Source organism: Anopheles moucheti, chromosome 3 (genome assembly GCF_943734755.1).
Source record: "Anopheles moucheti chromosome 3, idAnoMoucSN_F20_07, whole genome shotgun sequence".
Lineage (NCBI taxonomy): Eukaryota > Metazoa > Arthropoda > Insecta > Diptera > Culicidae > Anopheles > Anopheles moucheti.
Window position 1 is genome coordinate 9,831,163 of NC_069141.1, and position 21,485 is coordinate 9,852,647.

Consider the following 21,485-nt stretch of genomic DNA (forward strand, 5'->3'; position numbering starts at 1 on the left):
TTGGACAGTTTGGGATGGGTGGACATAAGCTTCGATTAAGTAATAATCAAGAAAGACAGAAATGGTATTCCAAGAACCATGAGGTATAAAATATCAAACGGAAAAGAGAGTTCTAATGATTGTAATATGATGTTATTCATATTCTATGACAATGCTAGCTATTTCGTAGTACACTGACAGATTGTGTCGGTTATAACATCATTACCGGCTTGCAAACTTGCAGAAATTGTGACAATCGAAATACTAAACACAATATTCCACCACAATACTGTTTCGAAACACGTAGGCTGGACATTTTCACGGTTCAATGGGGGAGAGAAAACAATACCACACCACGAGTATCGCAATGGCAATAGCTTGCGAATATTGCGGAAGTGGAAATAAGCATGTTTTCTATTCTAGCAACTAACGGTAGGATCATTTACGAACAGATGAAAAAATCCCGTTCAAGAAATAGAATACATGAATAGGTTGAAGTAAAAGGGCATATAAGGGTTCACGGGGCGGCCAGATGGTGTATTGGTAGCGCAGTCGGTCTGTACAAGATAGGACCACGGAAAATTTTCATTTGGACCACCAAACCTCCGTACGCAGCACTGACTATCCTACGGGTAAATAAAGTAAAAAAACACTAGAAATGGTAGGCTTAAACATCCTGAAGATGTCGTGCCGATAGAGAAGAAGGAGTTTGAGAACACTGCATACTTCTCTTGCGTAGCCGTGTTAGCGGGCCGATATAGCTAATCAAATAAAAAAAAATTATCTAACCAAGGATAACCAATTTTCTACCTTTTTAATGAGATTTTATGCTATAAATTAACTCTGCTGCTAAATTTCCAAAAATTGCACAATTGGCACAAATTTGTTGGGGACCCCAACACGGCGAGGCCCTAGGCGACCGCCTACTCCGTCTACCGTTTGATCCGCCGCTGCTCTGTTGCATGTGGTTCCATTTTCAATCTTTGACTGCCATGTAGAGACGGTAAAAAAACAAAATTTGCAAAGCAAAAATATCATTCATCTTTGGCGGCACCCATGCCTGCTTACAACATCCTTTAAGAACTTTTTTTGGTAAACGATTTTGATCATTGAGGCAACATCCTACGGGACCTCAAAGTGTGCATAAGCGAAAGCAGAGCGTTTCTCTCGGAGTGTGCGCATAATATATGTGTAACCTCAACTGAGATACCATGTGAGAAACACGACATATGACCGACGTTCACAAAATCATGGTGAACCCACCAACCTAACGATGGCAATAACTTTCGGATAATTCGTTTGTATATTCGTATATTCAAATTAACGGCGAAACGGCGGATTGTTTGATTCTTAAATCAATTGCATTTCAATTTCATTTGCGATGTGTGCGATCGCACGCTGAGATAACATAGTCGATGAAGATGTTGCTGTAGTTATTCTTGTTTTGTTCTTACAGGGCTTTTTTGTTGACCAAAACAGTTCTCCAATGTTTGGAATTGTTGCGCTCTTATCGTTCATGCTGTTAATCAATCGCTTTAAGGAACACGTAACATCTCTACTAATCGAGGCAGTATTTCATGCACAAAACACTAACGAAAACAAACCAGTACTGGTCATTTGCACAACCATGGCAAAACTTTGGGAAGATGTGGGGCAGGATGAAAGTTTGTGGAGCAGAATGATAGAATTACGGGGAAGAACTGGAACGGAGTAGATCACTGAGGTGAGAGAAGAAGACATGGTGGCGAGTATCTTAGCAGTATGGGAAGTTCGGGCAGGTGTGTGGGGACACTCCGGCCGGGTACTGGCGGGTGGTGTATCCTGGCAGAGGAGCAGCCTGGTGAACGCCAGCCTGGACGGTGTTATCACAGTACGGATAGTTCGGGCACGATTGTGGGTTGACTCCGGCGGGGTAACTGTTTGGAAATGGAAAGTCAAACATCCCGTTGTTAGAGCCGCGGTTCAAGAGGTCTGTGTCTAACGTGCCGCAACTTACCGGTCTCCTCCGGCCGTTGGGGCGGGAGCTCCGAGGTAGTTGTGGCTGGGACCGGTCAGAGCCTGGTACGAGTGAGGAGCACCGTGGTAGTACGGGGCCGGTGCCGGTGCCGGAACTGGGGCCTGGTTCCAGCTGGGCTGTGCGTTCCAGTTCGGGTTCCAGTGGTTGGCGGCATGGTTGTTGTAGGGGTTGGGGCTGTGCAGGGCCGCGTTGTCGCAGTTCGGATACGACGGGCAGCGGGACGGATCGACTCCGGCCGGATACTGGGCGGCTTGCTGATGTTGGGGCTTAGCGGCAACCACGGCGGCAAAGGCCAAAACAGCGATCTACAAAGCAGAGCACACAACACAACATTAGCAAAACCCGGAAGCTGTTCACTTGTCGATCGTCGCACCGCACAACCAATGCACTCGAGGATTGCTGAACCCTCGTCACATCCACTTCCGCCATTTACATTCCAATGCACACACACAAACACACACACACACAGAAGAATTCTCAGTTCAGAATTCAGAAATTCTCAGGAACTCCCAAAGCCTGCGCTGGCGGCTTGCTTACCACTTTGGAGAACATTTTTGTTGGGCAGTTTGGGCTGATGTTTCTCTAGCGTGAAATCTTTCTGATGCACACAGCAACGTTGGACTTTTATGTTACCGAAACACGGGCTGTTGTTCGCTTAACACAAAACTTCCAAACCGAGTACCGAATACTGATCACCGAAAGGACAATACCAGTCTTTTATAGTAAAAACACCACACCCAGCGGTTCGGTTCGGGCCGTCGGGTTTCGCGTCGATCCTCGGCCGAAACGCGTTCTAACCATCCCCACCTACTGCTGGGTCTGCGGTCGGGCCACCGTTCGCCACCCTCGCACCAGCCCTTACCCAACAAATGCACACCGTGCAATTAAAGGGAAGGGTGCCCACGAGCGGCACCGATTTCTTTCTCTACCGAAATCGATCCAATGGCAGAAAAACCCCCCCAGCTCCCAACACGTACGAACTCGGCACGAAACGCACGAACCAAACGTTCTCCCTTGGCACCGGTCGGCTCCCTCGCGTTGCCACAGTCGATATCGAGCATACTTAGAGAGTACAGTTAGTACACAGGGCAGAACCCCCCTTCTTACGCGAGCTAGACGATCTGGTGGGTGAACAGTGCCGTTTGTGGATGTTAGCATCGGATCGTACAATTAGCACGGGGCCGGTTTTAATGCGCCAGTACGGAAATTGGGTGTACATGGGTGCGCACCCACCTAGCACAAAAGCACCCTGCCATCGTCAACCTCTGACCCCGCCGTAGTTCCCTTCCACCCCCTCCACAGCCGGGTGGATTTGTATCGACGCGCCAAATGTGACACCGGTCCGGGGGGCTACAAAGGTTTGCCGACCGATTAAAATTGCGTTCATGCGTACTACGAAGGAAGCGGAACAGAAACTCAAAACGAGAACAAAAAAACCCCCCTCACACACACACACGGCAGCGTGTTTAACGATGACAGAAAAAGTCCTCAACGCAGAGATAAATTTAAAACATTCCACCATGACAAGACAATAAGCATAACAGTGCAAAACAAAGCGTGACGCCGGTTTGAATTTGCTCTTTTTTTTCGTAATGGAATTTTGATCGTAGGGTTCCTATTTCAAACGCAAATCGGTACTTGATACATACTTTTTGTGAAATATTGGTAATTTTGTAAGTAATAATTAAAAATTCTTATAACCTTAAAATTAAATGCTGATGATAAGTCCCACCTTATACCCCAGCAAGTTTTGAGAAAGACGAAATTATCGTTAAGATTTGAGAAAGATTAAATTGTAGATAAGATCTCACGTCCTAAATACCCAGTGTCCGCTAAAGATATCTGACAAGTATCATAAACTGGATAATGTCCTACCAGTTTTCGGGACTGTTCCATGCCTATGTCAAGGTCCGCAGACACCAATATCGTGTTAGGGGCTTACCTTCCGAGACTGCAGAAACTTTAAAGAACCTGAGAGTTGATGCATACATAAACGGTAGGTCCCTTGGGTTCCTTGGGTCTCTGAGTTCAAATGTCCCCAATTCCACTATATGGAATGAATGAAACTGAATGAATCTTCAGACTGAATTATTGAATCTCTGAGAATTCAGGGACCCGTTGGTGAATCTCACAGCGGCTTCGGTCCTTCTACGACAGGACCGATCCAAAATCTCATTCGTATAAATAAAGTCCAAGAAGGCCAGAAATGGATCAACTTAGATCCCTTCTGATTGTTGTGCTGGTAAAGAGGAATCTTTGATGACCAAGCAATATCAAATAAGTGTGAGTCGTCAGTTCCTCAGATATTTTATACACTACAAAGTGGAAATTCAGAAATCCTCAGAGAATGTTTGGAGTTTCATGAATCTTTAGAGATTAATGAACCTCTAGAGATTCCTTTTATGCATACGATTTTATTCTTAAAATTCATGCAAATTATGACTCTTAAAATTAATGATATCTCATTTTCAAAACACTTCCAGTAATTCCAATTCCAACGCCCAATTTCTAGACAGAAAAGACGTCATGCTAAACATTCCAGCAACTCACCATCTACTCGTAGTAGTGTGCGCTATATCTCCCGTCTTGTCATGTACTGTAGCTCTACCCGAGGCACTTTACACCTTCTACCATTGTACTGGTCCACCAGATCGCGACCGTGTAAATAACAACAAGTTGCCCTTGATTGCTGGTCCGGAAAAGTATGATTCTGCGTCTACCCCGGCCACCGTATACAGTGCTACAGTTTTCTTTATAATATGTCGTTTTTTTTTTGTTTTAGTTTCAGTCTTTCTGTGTCGGTTCCATCCGCATGACCACCCCCGCAGGCTCCCCCTCCCTCCCCTCTCCCCTCCTACCACCATCCATCCACGCCACGGTCCAGTTCGCCTTCGCGTCAAACTAGCGAAAGTGAGCGCCACCGAAGACCGAAATGGAAACGGAAGGGAAAGGCCCCGGCACCACTGGGCACACAAACACACGCCGTTCGGTTACGATCGATGCGATTGCCCCTGCGATGCAAAACCAGATCTTGCACATGGCGCACGTTTGCGGGGCGGTTTTTGTTGCAGCATTTGCGTGAAGCGCGAAAACCGATCAGCAGCGGTTGGTGATCACACTTCTGTTGCGGACAGCGCAGTGAATGGATGCAGGAGCGTGTGCGAAGGTTCGCAACAGTGCGCGACCCGCTGTCCGATGTCCTGCAAATTGCCCGGGATGGTAGCAAACGAAGGGCCAGCAGCAGTAGTAACAAAAAAAAAACAACAGCAACTCGGGGAAGGGTGCAATGCGGGATCGCATTCTTTCCCACGGGCGTCATTTCCTAGTGGTGGAACGGTTCGGCGGCTATGGTCGCGTGTAGCCCCGAACGAATTCTAGCGATGCAGCGAACGTGCGCAATGACATAAGCCACCAGCGCGCGCGCGCGCGCCCGTTTGTGTGTGCTTGAGGGCACAGGTATAACCATCATCCGGTGCTATTCGGTACGAAATTGAAGGTTCACGCCTTGCTGCTGCAGACGATCGTTAAAATAAAACTAATGATGAACGCCAGCACCCGCCCACGCACACTGACCATCGCTAATGACTGGCGCACTAATTAACGAACTCCCCCCGCGCCCCAAAAAGGGATAAATGAAAGCCTCTTGGGGTGCGAAATCAATTACACGATGAGTCAATCCGTTCAGTCCCATACCCACCTGATTCGCTTTCGGTTTCTTTTGGGGCGTTTGCTTGTATGTATTTTCTCATTAATGGCATTGAAATGTTTGCACACGCATTGAGCAAACGTACGAAAACTCGCATTCACTAAACGGTGCCAATTTCCTGCAGAATGGTGTTGAAAGCTGTTGCGAGCAATATTTTACTGTGAAGTGAGTTATCTTAGTACAAGTAAAACCATCAATCTAAACAGCTTGATTAAGTTGTTAATTGATGTTGAAATAGAATCTGATCGCATCAAATCAAAACGACACAAATTAAGCGATACGTCTTATTAGTTTCGCCGTCGGCGCAATGCTACAAACTCAAAGACAGAAACATTCTATTTCGCACCTACTATTTTATTGATTCTACACCTTTTGAACAAACCTTTTGCCAAGTGAACCGTGCACCGGTGAACCAAAAAACACCTTAAATAAAATGTGACAAAAAAAACTGTTTTCGAAAGGATTTCAACGCCGGCACAGCAACGAACCCATCCGCTCTGGCCTAACAACCATGAATAAATTATGTAGTGGCGCACCTTCCAAACGAGCCACAAAATTGAATGCGTATAGCGTTCGACCGACCGGCGCACTTCCTGACAAATCACAACGCTACAGCGCCGAAAGTGAATTCCAGCGCGTGGCCCTGAACTTCGCGCCTCGTGTTCACGCCCTGCAGAGAAGCGAACCGAGGAAGGTGACGATCGATACGTACAATCGATCGCGCTTCCTGTACCGGCCGGGTCGTCAAAGCACCCGCGGAAATTGTCCACGCGGCTACTGGGTTGCTTCCTTCTGCACCTACGGACCTGACAGACCTAGCCGGACCCCACAGCCAGCGGTTCGTGGTCTCCTTCGGTCCGCTCGTCGCTTTGGTATTTGTGACGGGGTCAGCAAGATCTGCGCCTACTGATAAAACTGGGCTTCGGGCCAACCCCGGCACCAATCGATCTATGGTACCATCGGACCTTGGAAATATTACCACCGCCAATTGGTTGTGAGCATAGAGCAAGAAAAAAAAGCGACCCCATATACCCCTCAAGACGCTGGTTCGCTGTTCGCTGCTGCATTGAAATGACAATCCTTGTGCCCATGACGGTCCGATGCGGCAAAAGTAGGAAGCTGTGATCGGATCGGACACGGCAGATTACAAAGTGTACACTTAGTTCGAATGCCGTGCGCTAATGTTGCGACCTGCGTTAATGCAGTTGGTCCGGGTCGGTGGACGGGTCGATTAACGAACACTTTTGGAGCACTGCAAACATCATTGTCATCCGGTCGGACAAAGAAGTGGTGCAGTTACTAGTGACTTAAATCTTCAGTAAACGGACCAAAATGGGGACAGTTCTCGGGTCGCTCTCGTTTAGTGACTCGCGCCTGCCGTGCGTATGGTGCCAGATTTTCTCAAAACCCAACGTAGCAGTGTGTCTACGCAATTGGCACGCGCGAACATTAGCGAACGATCGATCGATTGCGTTCGATCGCCAGGAACCTTCCGTGCACGCCGTAACACGCCTCCCCCCAGCCTTACGGTGGACGCGGTCGAAGTTTGTAAGAATGTGAAGCAATTTCCCGCCAAGTGCATGTCGTGGGGACGACGGTTTGCAGTGCCAGGCCAGTGCCGGGTTCCTATTCGTTGCGCCATCGGACGGTGGTGTGCCATACCGCTTGCTTGGCCCGATCGTTCCACACCGATAGGGAGGAAAATTGAACGAACTGTTCTGAGTGCTGCCGAACGATGGAAGAAAAAAAGGGAACGTATTAATGTGACCTTCCAGTGACCCACGTCTTTTAATAATGGACCATCGATCGATCGGTGAGCAAGAACTTGCCGGTGGGCAAATAACACTGATGCAACCCGCTTGTGGAAGTTTGCAAAAAGAAAATAAAAATAAATCAAACTTCCTGCTCAATTTAAACTTAAACTTTGTCGAACTGAAGCGATCATTTGCAAGCATATTTTGATGCAAATTAGTGCAAACCGAGCTTATAATTTTCCGTTTCACCGCTTGCGGGCTTATGAGTGGACATTCTGGACCATTAGCGCGGGATAGAATAATGACGCAAAATTCCGAATTAGAACGTTACCAATATCCGTTACATTAATCCCGCACACCTATTAATAACCATTAGACCGTGGGGACAAAATTGGCGGGAATTGTTAAAACGCTCTCCGATCCATCGGGGTGGCTAATGCTCCAATCGTGAGCGACAATAATCGTTCAATGATAGTTCCTTTCCCCGGCCACTATCCGCGTCTGCCTGGGCAGTCGCCCACGCCGGCCACACACCTTTCCGGCCATTCCCCAGCCACGTAATAACTTCATCGGCCGCTCACTTGCGTCCATCCATCGGCGGGGCGCGAGCTTGCGGAATGTGATGTGTTGCATGCCTACGTGCGGTCACAATATGTCTTGCGCCCAGTCAGAGGCCGTGGGGTGTCGCGATTACCTCACTCAAACACTTGCCTCCTACAGAAAAGGGTTCTGAACGCTCCTCCTCCCCCCCCCCCCCCCCCCCCCAGAACTGACGGACGGCTATCCCCGACGGGATACTCAGCCCAACATCGTCCGTCAACCGGTGTGAAGTGAAACCGAAAGTAAGCCACGGCCAACGGAACTTCCCGGTTGTTGGCAGGGCCACCGTACCCGCCCGAGGGACGGGGACCTCACACAAAGTCCTACCCAACGGTTTGAGCCGCACGGTCAGGAAAATTACTGCAATTGTCTTTGACACGACAGAATTCGATCGATGATTGATCGCGCACCGTACACCCAGTCCAACCGGCACGGCGGCCGGGTGATCGGGAAACAAATTTTACAAATTGAATTCCAAACTGATCGTGCTGAGGGGTTGGTGCTTGGGGACGTGTTTCGTTAAATGGCTTCCCGTTTCAAAGGCACGGGCCTGATTCTTGGGAGTACCGCTGCTGGACAACTTCAGGCTCAGAAGCAACTGTTGTGGTTGAAGGTGTGTAAATAAATAATGCGTAAATAAATGTATCTGTTAGACATGGTTTGTTCCTGGACACGATACCTATATTAGATCATTTCTGTTGGAAATATTGCGCCTCAAATTTGCATCAGAGAGTTTGAGCTCAAAAGTCATCAGACACGTACAAGCGTAAACTCCCGGATATATCATTACCCAGCACCGTAATTACCACATCATTTCAAATCTGCCACCCCTTTCGACAGGTGTCCAAAACGCGGAAATGCACACCTGTGCTGGTGTATTGCAATCTACTTAAAAACACACATTGATTCTGATGTCAAACGCTCATCGTGGAGGACAAAAAAATACACATACCAACTCTCCTCCGTTGACGATTCAATCGTTTCTGACACTGCAGATCCGTTTGATCGCTCCATCCCGCAACTCTTGCACCATCTCAACCTCAAACAAGCACCGGCACCAGATGTAACGAGCGCCAAACAAAAACACGCTACGAATATATTATGAATATCTCCATGCTCGGTTCTGATTTAATTTACATCGAATGCGAATAAAGCATGCACGAACGGCGGGCAACGACACCGGACCGTGTTGCCGACGGTTTTGCTCAGTGGCCGGCTATAACACGCAACACTGCATCCCGGAGATAGATCAGATTCGTTGCCTGTACGCAGCAGTCGTCAGCGAGCGGTTCGATGACTTTGTTGAGGATTGCCTTACTGTGGCGCGTTGCCGGTATAACGTACAGGACGGTGATGATGATCGCACCCGCCAGAATTAGCTTGTTGGATTTGAAGCGTCGAAAGCATTCGTTGTCCTTCATCGATGTCTTGAGGCTGAAGATAAAGGGAAGTTGTACTAGCCGTGCCTCAATGTCACTCTCTGATAATACCTATTGTAGATGAGTGTTCGTTCCGCCGTGACCAAACGTAGCAGTCTGAGTCCAATGTTCCAAATGCTTTCACTGCTTGCAATATTCAGTGGCGTTAGATATTGCTTTGAAAAACGCTCAAATGCACCTAACAAGAGTGACGATCGAAGCTGAAATTATGCGTCATAATAAGAATGTCCATTAAACCTTTGCCCCCAGCGGGCGTTCGTCCATTCATACATACCTCACTGTCCAAAATCTTAATGACTTCAAACTCCACTGCAAGCATGTTGCAGCTGGAATCGCTCACGTTAGCCGCTCGCTTGAGAGCCTTCAGATCCAACTTTATTCCAATGTCTATGTACTTGGCAACGATATCAACTACGGCCACCACGTACATCGGAAGTTGGTGCAAAAACGCAGATTTGCTGCGCTCCAACGACTCCGGCGACGACTTCATCCAGCTCTGGAAGGCGCGTACCAGTAGCAGCTCCAGCGTATCGATGCTTGTAAATTCTATTGCCGGCGAGAGATTAAATTGTCTCGCCAGGCAAAATGCGAGCTTCACCAGGGGCTTCATTATGGAATCTGCTTCATATTCGTGAGACGCCCATACCAGCGCATCTCGGTGATAGAGGCTTTTCCAATCAGTTTGAAATCCCGACTCGTTGCTGAGCATCAGTGCGCCTTTGTGCATGTTGGACAAGGAAAACTCGTAGAACAAAAACTGTGAGAAAAAAAAGGAACGTAGCGGAAACCTCCTTTAAATTGATTGCTCTGCATTCACTGCATTTGCATGATAAATCTATGTCCCTGCCCAATAAATACCTTCAACAATTACAACAATAGCTCCAGACCTAACATTTGCTCCGGTTTAATGACCCACCGCAAACGAAATACGGCTGACTTTGTGACATTTTAATTATTTCACGAATTGGTGCAACCCCAATTTATTCACTCAATCTTTATCAGATCAATGCACCATCTCGGCCATGCAAGCTCTTTATTTAGTGTTCTGTGACATTTAAGCACTCGCGACCTGCAAAACGAGCGGCCCCAGACACTGGACACCCCCGCAGAGTGGAGTGAGATATTGCCGCGCGAAGAATTGCGCTACAAAGGTTGCTGCACCAAAGCCCTTTTCCTGCGTCATAGCTTGGCTGAACATACTCCAGCTCTTACGTCACGGCACCGGGCCTCGGGTCCGTGTGGCGTCTGGGGCACATCATATCCTGATGCAGAAATCATGTTTCACTGCTGCTATATGATGCAATGATAAATGATTTCTAATTGTGCTCTGGTCGAAGAGCTGGCGGGATACCATTTAATGCGATACCTTGCCAGGGGCCAGTTTAATGGAATTGTTAATGGATAACGATTATTGTCACCTTTGCGCATGCAACATTTCTTCGGGCGAAGTGAAATGTGGGGTGAAATTTATGTGATCGAGCCAATTGTGCGGAATCAAGATCGTAAACATGACAGAGCTGGAACCAATTATCCTTACGCTTCACCTGGGAAACACTCTTTCAACATCAGATTTGATTAAAATAAATGTAAGAATAGAATTCCATCTAATTGGCCCAATCTGGGTGCAAATCGACCAACTTTAAAAGACACTAATAGGTAGAGTTGTTCCATCTCAACCAAGACTAGTGCTACCAGCCTTTCCCAACTTTACAGATTTACAGTGAATGTTCCTGTGTCTGACGCCATCTTGTAGTATACCGTCAGCAGCCAGAACGCCGCGTACGCTCAAATATCAATTAGGCTTTCACATTATACAACTACTAATATGATAATGCACGGCAGTCAGGATTTGCATACCGCGCACATTAAATCACGGTCGGCCCTACCGGTCTATCCCTTTTCCGTGCTCCAGCAGGCGAAAAAAAAAGCGCCGTTATTATTGGTACAATTTAAACGAACGGCGCAATCCCTCTCGCGGTCTCCCTTTCTGTGCCCTGCCCTTGCAACACCGTAAGCCGTGGGCCCATTCTCGGTGCGAAAACCCAAACCGACGTAGTTAAATGATCTCTCGCACAACGGTTGAGGGCGCCCGGAAAAGCCCCTTCGATGCAGGTTGCACGCGCCTCACCCGTTTGCCAAAGAATCATAAATATTTACCGATTAGCGCAATCATTCATGCCGCTAAAATATTTCACTCTCGCTAAGTGACATAATGAGTGTTATAAATAAGTTGTAATGTTTGGGAAACGCTGTGGTCAAACTTCTTTGAAGCGGTACGAAGCGGAACGAGGGAATGCCCGGAATGGGGAGGGAGGGGAAAAGAATTAAGGTGTTGGTGGTGCCCCTGCGGAACCGAACCGTACTAATTTGTTGAAACGCAAGAGAGTTACTAACGTGTGTATCTTACCTTTTCTGGGTTTGTGTTTGCGTTGCACTCGCCGTTCGACGCTCCTAGCGTGAAATTGAATAAAGCGACCTGGTTGCGTGAACTGTGCGCTAAGATTATCTCAATCTAAGCCAATGCGCCAATGTGGTCGTCCTAAACGATATCCCTACTCGCAGGGAATGCTATTCAAGCCGCGTCAAACTGCCAAACGGTTGTCAGGTTGTGTTTAGGAATATCGCAAAGCCTACTGCTGGGACTTTAATCACGCGACACGATCGCAACGGAACGATCTGCACTGTCAACAGGTGTGCATGTGTGGTTCTGTACGAATAGGTGCAAGAATAATGGCACTATCAGATAATTCGCATATTCGATCTCGCACCTCGACGACAGTGGATTGATTACCAGCTAATCGTTTACTGAGCTGTCACATTGGCTAATTATCAGAACGTGGGATATTTGGACTTTGTATAATATTGGTGATATGTTTTATGACTTTCGCGATGAAATTCATTAAATTATTACTGAGGTATGAGATAGTCATTCGCTGATGACACAGACATCAATGATTTACGTCTTTGCTACGTAGCGCATACTAGAACAAGGAGGAGAGATTGGATCGGATTGGAGATTACCACGGCAAAAAACCAAGTTAATAATGGTACAACCAGCGGTTCGATAGTTCGATTAAATCACTTTCGTACAAGGGATAAGACTCGACAGGCTCCAAGAAACTCACACCGGATGAGGTTCAGGGTGTCATGAGACTGACACCAGCCCGCAAAGTTCTTTCAGGTCGTTCACATAGAACGTTCAGCGGTTTAAAGAACTCCTGCCAAGACCGATAAGTAAGTAAAGTACTTAATGATTTCCGAACCGTTACCATAAGTCGACAGAAATCCAGAAATGCCCCTCTATAGTCCACACTATTTGATTACCAATCGATTCACTCCGCTTACAAACGAAATAACCGATCACCACCAAAAGCTGTTCAGTTCCAAATCGATTGCACAATCGGCGTTAGGTGACATATGGTGCAGTTTTATTAGCCTCTATAAACAACCGCCAGATAATTCGAGGTAGTATCTATAATTGAGATATAAAACTATATAACTACCGGATAACTGGCACCCTGAAAGCCGACCAAGAGATAATCCACTCGCTTCGTGTGAAGAAAAAAAAACAGAAACGAATTGCATTTCGCATAACAAAAAACCAGCGTACAGATTGCTGAACTGCAAAAGAACACTTTGCTTCGTACATGCACGGGAGGTTCGATTCTTATTTCGCTCGTAAACATAGCTATTAAAACGGAAACACCGAACGAAGTTGGGTGGTAAAATTTGCCATGCTGATTAGATTTATCGTTATAGCGTATAATTAAGCGCCGGTACACATTATAAGAAACTTCTGCAGGTTGACCTCAGCAATGTGCGGGTTGTCACCGCGCATATTTATGGCTTTCTTCCGATTTCCTGACGGCCTCGCCCCGATAGGGTGGGGCGGCTGACGAGGCTAGAGTGAAAACGTAAATTAATTTTAAAGCACCATAGTTACACCATCCACCCGCCAGTTAGTTTACTTTCAACCGAGTTTTCCTGCCTTCATCTCGCGCAAATCGTTCCAATTTTAATTCTTTGTTTTACGAGGTAAAGAAAACAGAAGTGCTCCAAAACACCCCACCGTACGTCACGATATGCATTGCATGGGTAAGACATTGGCATTGATTTTATTTATGGCTGGCATGGTAACCATCTCAAGCGGTCAGTGCATTCACAGTGCAGTGGTCAGATTATTCGCGCCCATAGCAAAACGGACAGGGCTTAGCCGAACAGCGTGAACCGGTTCTGGGGTATGTGGCCAACGTGTAGGGTACCTACCTGTTCAGTGGACTCTTTGGTCTTCAAACATGGCTAATCTGGAACCAGTTCCATCGTGTTTTGCAGGCTGTGGAGAACGCCTTGCTACCCTCCGTTCTGGGTTTGCTCCATTGAACCTAGCATAACTGTCGGAAGTGATCGTACCGCGCCGCCAGATGGTAGCGTCGTAGGCAGGCACCTGATCCAACCAACGGACGCTCGGTAATACATAATTTCAACAAAAAAAGGGGCCACGCGTTCCTGCGCTGCTGACATGTTCTGTTACACAGGCGTGCTATTCTAACAGCGTGGTACACCTATTCCGCATGAGGTAACTTTAAGAATGGTACCATGCAAACTCGGCAAAAGCTAAACGAATAGTTAGATGCCGAGATCACCCGACGAAAGGTACCTTTCTGGACAACTTTTGGTTTTGGCTTAAACTCGTTGCAATCATGTCATGTTCAAGGTTTCCCGTGCGTGTTGGTGCACACATAATACGAAAGAAGCCAGAGTATATCGTATACAACGCGGAAGTGGTTTTTGAACAGTTTGAGCTATTGCCGAAAGGTAAGATCGTATCATATTTGGTGTATTTTTTTTTTTTGACATTGATATATTGTAACATGTATTTTGAAATTTGATTTGCTTGTGATATAGTTTAACAAACAATTGATAAAAACATGGAACATTTGTAACAAGCGATTACTTGAATAGTTTATGAAAAATTCCTTGGTAAACAATTATGTATGCATCTTTAGAGAGTACAGTATAGATAGAGAACAAATTTCAGCCGTTAGTTTAGGCGAGTAAGTGTTTTTTTGCGAGGCAACTGTAGACTTCTTAGTTGTTGGCGGTTTGTGCGTGCCATTTGCTTGCTTTTGTATGTTTCCGTTTGAGTTCCAGACCAGCTAAACATCTGTCCCCCTGGCTACCTTGCTATTGGTTGATATGTGATGGATGAAGTAAATGGAAAGCACTTTAGAAAAGCGTTTTCTGTTGAGCTTACAGGCGATCTGTTTGAAAAAGTCCCTTGACAGTTGCTTGTTTCTTTGCTTGCATCTGTATTTTACGCTAGTGTTTTAGTTAGATTTAGACTTTCTATCACTCCGTGATACGCGAATCTCTTGCCCGGCAAGTGCAGGTACCCAGCGTAGGTAGGCGTAGGTGAAGAGGAAGTATAGCAGGAAGCTTGATAAAAAGTACACAACCACTCCATAATTACGTGGCGCGTAGTCTAGCGCTATCCACTCGAACGCCATCAGCGCAAACACCATCGGAATGCTGAGCTTCATGTTTAGAGGTTTAGCTCTGGAAAAGGAAAATGAAGTGGAGGAATGATGGAGGATTGTGTTCGAACAAATTTCATGTTTTCCCTTCCACATTCTAGAATCTTAGTTGAACTTACTTTAGAATAGGTCCTACTACAGCCAAAGCGAATAATGACCCTGTAAGGCGTAGTGCGCTGAACACTAGTGTAGTGGTTGGCTTCAAATAGAAAGGATCTTCGCACCACTTGAAGGCCTGTTTTGAGTACAAGGATTGAAGCGAAAATTTAAACAATGATTCGTAAGGATATTGATAGGGTAAATTGAGGATGCCTTAAGTACTCACCATCTTTACCGCCCATTGCGGATCGATTCCCAATAGCTTTTGGGCCCAGTACAAGGATATCACTAGCAAGCATAAGCATATGACGAATCCAACCCTACGCTTGCATGATTGCTTCGCAATGTATTTTTCCATCCGATGCGAAAGGCACACTTTGCTCATAACAATGCCGAGAAGGATTCCAAAGATGCACTGGTGCAGAAAGTGGCATCCGAAATACATCCGTGAAATGGAGATGAAAAACAGTGTGCTGTAGTACGCGGTGCGCAGTGAAACCCTTGCGAACCTTCCATATTTCCTGCAAAGTATGATCACATCGCTGTGAGAGAGTGGCACAAACCACTACGCACGTTTACTTACTGGAAATATTCCTCTAGCACCGAGAATATCACAAAGAGATAGGTCGTGGAGGTCATCAGATGACCGGACGGATTACCCGGGCTTGGTTCACAGGTTAGCTCGTTTTGATAAATTTTTGGACGGTTCAGTGAAGAGAACTCTTTCGTCTCGTTTAACCACCAGAACGGGCGATCTTCTGCGAGTATCCTGCAAAGAAACGAAGTCAATCACTAACATCTTCCAAATCTCAGCCCTCTTTGAAGGATGCAACGGCGAGCGTAGAATCATACCATTTGACGATTGTGTTGGCATACTCCGTCAGGAGCACACTGAGCAGTAATTTGGAATACAATGTCGTGCTGAGACCGGCTACGATCGGTATGACGGTAAGAAAGAGCACCTTCGGATCGAACACCCTCGTAACGGTAGCCAAAAATTCTTCATATTGCGAAAAGCTTCAAAGACAAACCCATCCCCAGGTGCTGTAGTAACCGGCTTTCGGTAATGATTTAATAATTAGCGATTCTTACTTACACATCCTGCACGTAAATAATTTGGTAAATCTCTTGCTTTAACAAATAACCGTACACTTTCATAACGAATATTAATGTGCTACGAAATTGCGCTGCTACGATGTCAATGTTTTAGCAAAACCATTAACAGGCAGCAAACGTTAGAGCTGAGCAACTTTGTTAGGAAGGTGGATATTCTTTTTGGAACAACGGACAGTAACATGAACACGAGATGCGCTTCTTTCTGCTATCCAGATACCTCGGAATCTGCAAAACCCTTCCCTTAAGGACTCAGAAAAACTGTTTTAATCGGAAGACAATTTGGCAAAGTTAGTTTGTTGCAGGTTTGAAGACACGAACGGGAGCCAGTTCTGACATAGAAAAATCTATAACCACTGCCATGCGCACTTGCTGCGACGTGTTGCCTTGCAAATATAAACACATCGCATGCGGTCCCTTTGCAATAATAATACAAACCTGAAGCTGTAGTAGTAGCACAAGGAAATTATGCATGCTTTTAGGGCAATTCGGAAATTTAGTCATCCCTTCTCCAAAATAAAGTTTCACGCATACCTTCAGTTCTCTTGATCCGTTGGAACGAATGAATGGGAATTGTGAAAAAATGTCGTTTTAATAATTTTTGAGATCCACTCACTTTCAAAAAAAAGGGCATTTATATTGTACTAGTCAAAAGAATTGTTTCCATTATTTTTAAACCTCATTTCAAAATTTAAAAAAACATAGAAGAAACGATAAGTCGATAAAGATTGTCATGACAGGTATACGCCGCACAACTGTCAAAACGATCTGTCGATGCGTGAGTGCAAAATGTTATGAATTTTGCTAGAAACAATAAGCCACATTCGCGGTAATTGACGCGTGGTAATAATCGCGTTGACAGAGAAGTATTTTTGCAAATTACAGCAAAATTCTTTCAATATTCCATTTTATAACAGTCGCCCTTCGTTAAACGTGAATCGAATTGTTCGAAGTAGTTGGCGTACGGTCAAAGATTCGCCGTGAAAGACGCGAATCATGGAAACAGATTCTTCGGCTGTAATTTCGATCGAGTCGGATGAGGAAACGAACACTGTTGCAGAGCCGGAAGTGCCGATTTCCTCTCTTAGCGCGAAAGAATCAGAGAAATTGAACTGTACAGTACCGAACAACATGGAAAATGGTTCTAATGCTCCTAAAAGTCCGGATAACGTTACAAACAAGGAATCCGTAATGGAGTCCGATATCATATGCCTAGATGATGAGAAGGAAACAGCTGAAGTTTGCGGTGAGAGATCCGCCAAAATCTTGTCCGATACGGTAACGCCATCGGAGATGGATGTTTCAAACCATCCAGCAGTGGAGGAAGCAGTGGAAAACAACGATATCGAAATGAAGGAAATCGCGAAAGACGTCGAAGACAAAGGTAACTGCAAACTAAAGCTTCGAGCTAGATTTTGCTTTCGTTTCATTTTCATTTTTCATGTGTTTTAGATCGTCAACAAACTGATTCCCAGCCGGAGCAAAGACTAGAGTTAATGGAAGATGTGCAGACAAAAGCCATATTAGAAGCAGGCAAAACGCCATGTACAATTGACATTGCTGCTGAAGCACAGGAACCGGTGTTGCCTAATAACACCGAGCAAAAGCTGCCAAACATCAAACGGCGTGCTCAAAAGTGTGCCAATGCGACATGTGGAAGAAAGGTTTCCGAACTATACGATGCACCGGTATTCGCGCAGAACCTGTATAAAATCCCACCAAGCAATCAAATGAAACTCATATGTCTCGATTGCTATGATTTTTCTATTGTTCACTTCGAAGTAAGAAACTTCATGGCGTTATGTATTGGAAATATGTCAACCATTTTGTTTTTCTTTCCCTTTGTCTTTAATTAGTCTCTGTGCGCTTCGCTAGTAAAAGAAGAATCTCTGTACGCAACGAAAATCCTGCAAGACCAGACGGAAGAGATACACACGGTGTTGGATAGCAGCGATGAAGAAGAAAGCAACGAGCCAACTGTATCGGAGCCAAATGGTAACCATTGGCGACATACTTCCAACGAGTACTATTTTACACAGATTTATGTTTCCAGAGATCGATCCAGCGTTACCAATAGATGTCATTTCTTTGGTCAACACAGATCTTAACGATATTGTTGAATCGCTGTGGGAAAAGTACGGCGCTAAACAGATTACATTGTACAATGGCGACATGCTTCGAGAAGCGGAGGAAAATGAGGGTGAGATCACATAGGTTGCATAGTCTAGTAAACGAGTTACACTTTGTATCTTCTTAATGTTCTATCCACAGAGATATCGAATCGCATTGACGCACAGCTCAAAACATTGAAGGCGACGCTACAATCGATACATGAAAATATCTATAGTGTTAGAACGACCAAGATCGATACGCCCGAGCTCATCATCGAGGATGATGCGGTAAGTGAGTTTATCGCTTACGACCGATTGCTGCGCATGTTGAATGCCAACGGAACGGTTCTTATCAGAGAGCCGGTGAAAGTTAATGAAACATATTACGGCGTCAGCTCCACGATACTGGGCAGCTGGATGAAGTGTAAGGTCGTGGATGTTTCTGAAAATCAATTTGTACGTATGAATGCAAATGCTTCTACGGAGAGTTTACTAATTCATGTCATTCCATTGCAGTTCACAGTACGTTTCAACACAAGCCATATGAGACAGTCCGTGCTGTCGGCAAAGCATCTCGCTTACCCTGTTGCACCACAGGTTAAGTTAAAGCTTGGTACACGCATTATTGCCAAGGTTTGTGCCATCCAGGGCAAGGAATCGAGTCGCACGTTCTACGCAGGCACGGTGCTGGAGTCGATCAGTGCTTACAATAAATTCCGGTACCTCATCATTTTCGACTTTGGACATACACTGTACGCACCGCTGACGGATGTGCGGGTCGTGTGCGAACAGTCGAAAAATATCTGGGACGATGTGCATCCACACTCGCGAGAGTTCATCCGCAATTACATGCAGACGTGTGGTTCATTGCGACCGATGGTACAGGCCAAGCGCGGCCAGCGTATGATGGTAGAAATGAATCGGAAATGGTTGGACGGCAGAGTGTGCGAAACGGACAGTAGCTTGATCCGGCTGTACTTTCATGAGATGCGCAAATACGAATGGATTTATCGTGGTTCGAAGCGGCTTGCTCCGCTGTACTCGACATGTACGACAAACAAATTTTCAAAGTTCCAGAGACGAAATGAACCTTCCATCGAGTACATTACGATCGAGGACGATGAGAATGAGCAGCAGGCGGAACAAAAGTCACCGCCCGGTGTGAAAACCGGTGAGCAGGAAACGCAAAATCGCCCGACCGCTAGAAAGAGCACTGTGCAGCGTAATAATGCTAGGAAAAACGCCAACAGCAATGTCAACATTGTCAACGTGCCGAGCGTCATTTCCCTGAACCAAAAACCGATCTACATCGATATGGACAAAGATCGAAGCCATGGTAAAACGGTCCACTATAATACGAACAAGTATCGTGGCCCACAGAAGTTCGTGCCGCACACGTGCGGTCCACACTGTTTGTACAAAATGCCCTCCAACCTACACACGTATAACTTGCTGGCCAGACCTCTGGTCACGGGCTGGGAGCGACATTTCTGCTTCGTTCGAGGAGCGAAAAAGTCCGGCACCGTGGTTATGTACCGTGCACCGTGTGGCCGTCGTTTGCGCGATATGCAGGAAGTGCATCGCTATCTCAGCCTAACAAACTGTGCCCTTAATGTGGAGCACTTTGAATTCGAAGCGGAAATACTTGCGCTTGCGACGTTCAGTGCGGAAAACTTCCTGTTCGAATGCAAAGATCTTTCGTTCGGGGCGGAACTTATGCCCGTGCACTGTGTGAACAACTACGAAAACATGCAGCCACCACCGTGCGAATATTCGACCGAGCGCATTCCGACCGAGGGAGTCAACCTCAACCTGGACAAGGAGTTCCTGTGCGGGTGCGACTGTGAGGACGATTGTTTGGACAAAAGCAAATGCCAGTGCTGGCAGCTGACAATAGCGGGCGTCCAGTACACCAATCCAGACGTAGACATTAACAACGTGGGTTACGTGTATAAGCGGTTGTTCAATCAAATACATACTGGGGTTTACGAATGTAACACACAGTGCAAGTGCAAGAAGGACAAATGTTTGAACCGTGTCGTGCAGAATTCGCTCCAGACGAAGCTGCAGGTATTCAACACAAACAACAAGGGTTGGGGCATTCGGTGCATCAACGATGTGCCCATGGGTAGCTTCATCTGCATTTACGCGGGCCATCTGTTGACCGAGGAGGTCAGCACGAAGATATGCGAACTGAGCGAGAACAAAACGGGCGACGAGTACTTTGCCGATCTGGATTACATCGAAACGGCGGTGAAGACAAAAGATAACTACGAATCGGATGCATACCAATCGGATAATGAGCGGGAGGGAACAGCGACGGACGAGTCGGAGATAGAGCTGGAGAAGGAAAAGTTTACCTCGGCACAGGACTCCGATGAAGAATACACCTCCAAAACGTTACCGAGTGCTATGGTCGTAAAGACACGGGCACAGTCGAAAAGGGCCAGCACGACGGAACGGCCCAGTGCGCCTGCTACGAAGGACAAGGAGTCCATCATCGGTATGAATGATGGTAAGTTGAGGCAAAACAGTATTGCTGATGTTGAGTGTAACTGTGTATTATTGCTTGATATTATTTTTGCATTCGTTTTCTACGTCCGCGTCTATTTGCCCTATGCTTGCAGAACAAGAGTGCGTTAGTCTGATACCCAATCCCGAAATGAACCCCGAAGAGAATTCTAGACCCAACGCGGGGTTGCTGTTCCGTCGACTGTACGGCGATAAGGACGATATCTTCATAATGGACGCAAAGAAGTCGGGTAACCTTGGCCGATACTTTAACGTAAGTAAATTCGCTTTTCCCACAATTATTGGATAACAATTTAATTTGGACTTTTTTTCATCTCTTGTTGCAACTCCAAAAAGCATTCGTGTGTTCCTAATCTCTTCGTGCAGAACGTGTTCGTCGATACGCACGATTTGCGGTTTCCTTGGGTGGCTTTCTTTGCCTCTAAAAATATTAAAGCTGGCACGGAACTAACGTGGAACTATAATTACGATGTGGGCTCTGTTAGTGGCAAGGTGCTAAACTGTACCTGTGGCGAAAAGGGTTGTAAGGGTCGGTTACTGTAATGTAATTCTGGGTGTTCTTGCGCAAATAAAGATCTATAGAAGAAGGCAGTTACAAATA

General features: G+C 46.1%; 4 protein-coding genes across 4 annotated transcripts; 1 reads left to right on the top strand and 3 right to left on the bottom strand.

The window, feature by feature from the left end:
• Positions 1 to 1,324: 1,324 nt before the first annotated feature.
• Positions 1,325 to 2,675, bottom strand: LOC128304100 (cuticle protein 1). Its single transcript, XM_053041234.1, has 3 exons — positions 2,534 to 2,675; positions 1,976 to 2,301; positions 1,325 to 1,895 (listed from the first exon to the last, which is right to left on the bottom strand). Exons 1-3 carry the CDS (start codon positions 2,546 to 2,548, stop codon positions 1,733 to 1,735), a joined length of 504 nt encoding a protein of 167 aa, XP_052897194.1. The 5' UTR covers positions 2,549 to 2,675; the 3' UTR covers positions 1,325 to 1,732.
• A 6,586-nt stretch (positions 2,676 to 9,261) lies between these two features.
• Positions 9,262 to 10,222, bottom strand: LOC128304995 (uncharacterized). The gene is made up of 3 exons (XM_053042263.1): positions 9,770 to 10,222; positions 9,547 to 9,695; positions 9,262 to 9,490 (listed from the first exon to the last, which is right to left on the bottom strand). The coding sequence occupies exons 1-3, from the start codon at positions 10,220 to 10,222 to the stop codon at positions 9,262 to 9,264; spliced, it is 831 nt and encodes a 276-aa protein (XP_052898223.1).
• Positions 10,223 to 14,437: 4,215 nt separating this feature from the next.
• On the bottom strand, positions 14,438 to 16,286 carry LOC128304213 (glucose-6-phosphatase catalytic subunit 1). Its single transcript, XM_053041375.1, has 6 exons — positions 16,225 to 16,286; positions 15,981 to 16,145; positions 15,712 to 15,897; positions 15,355 to 15,649; positions 15,149 to 15,264; positions 14,438 to 15,051 (listed from the first exon to the last, which is right to left on the bottom strand). The coding sequence occupies exons 1-6, from the start codon at positions 16,284 to 16,286 to the stop codon at positions 14,823 to 14,825; spliced, it is 1,053 nt and encodes a 350-aa protein (XP_052897335.1). The 3' UTR covers positions 14,438 to 14,822.
• A 796-nt stretch (positions 16,287 to 17,082) lies between these two features.
• Positions 17,083 to 21,427, top strand: LOC128303339 (histone-lysine N-methyltransferase eggless). Its single transcript, XM_053040265.1, has 8 exons — positions 17,083 to 17,625; positions 17,694 to 18,022; positions 18,098 to 18,236; positions 18,295 to 18,441; positions 18,513 to 18,808; positions 18,869 to 20,867; positions 20,980 to 21,137; positions 21,221 to 21,427. Exons 1-8 carry the CDS (start codon positions 17,238 to 17,240, stop codon positions 21,425 to 21,427), a joined length of 3,663 nt encoding a protein of 1,220 aa, XP_052896225.1. The 5' UTR covers positions 17,083 to 17,237.
• Positions 21,428 to 21,485: the final 58 nt, after the last annotated feature.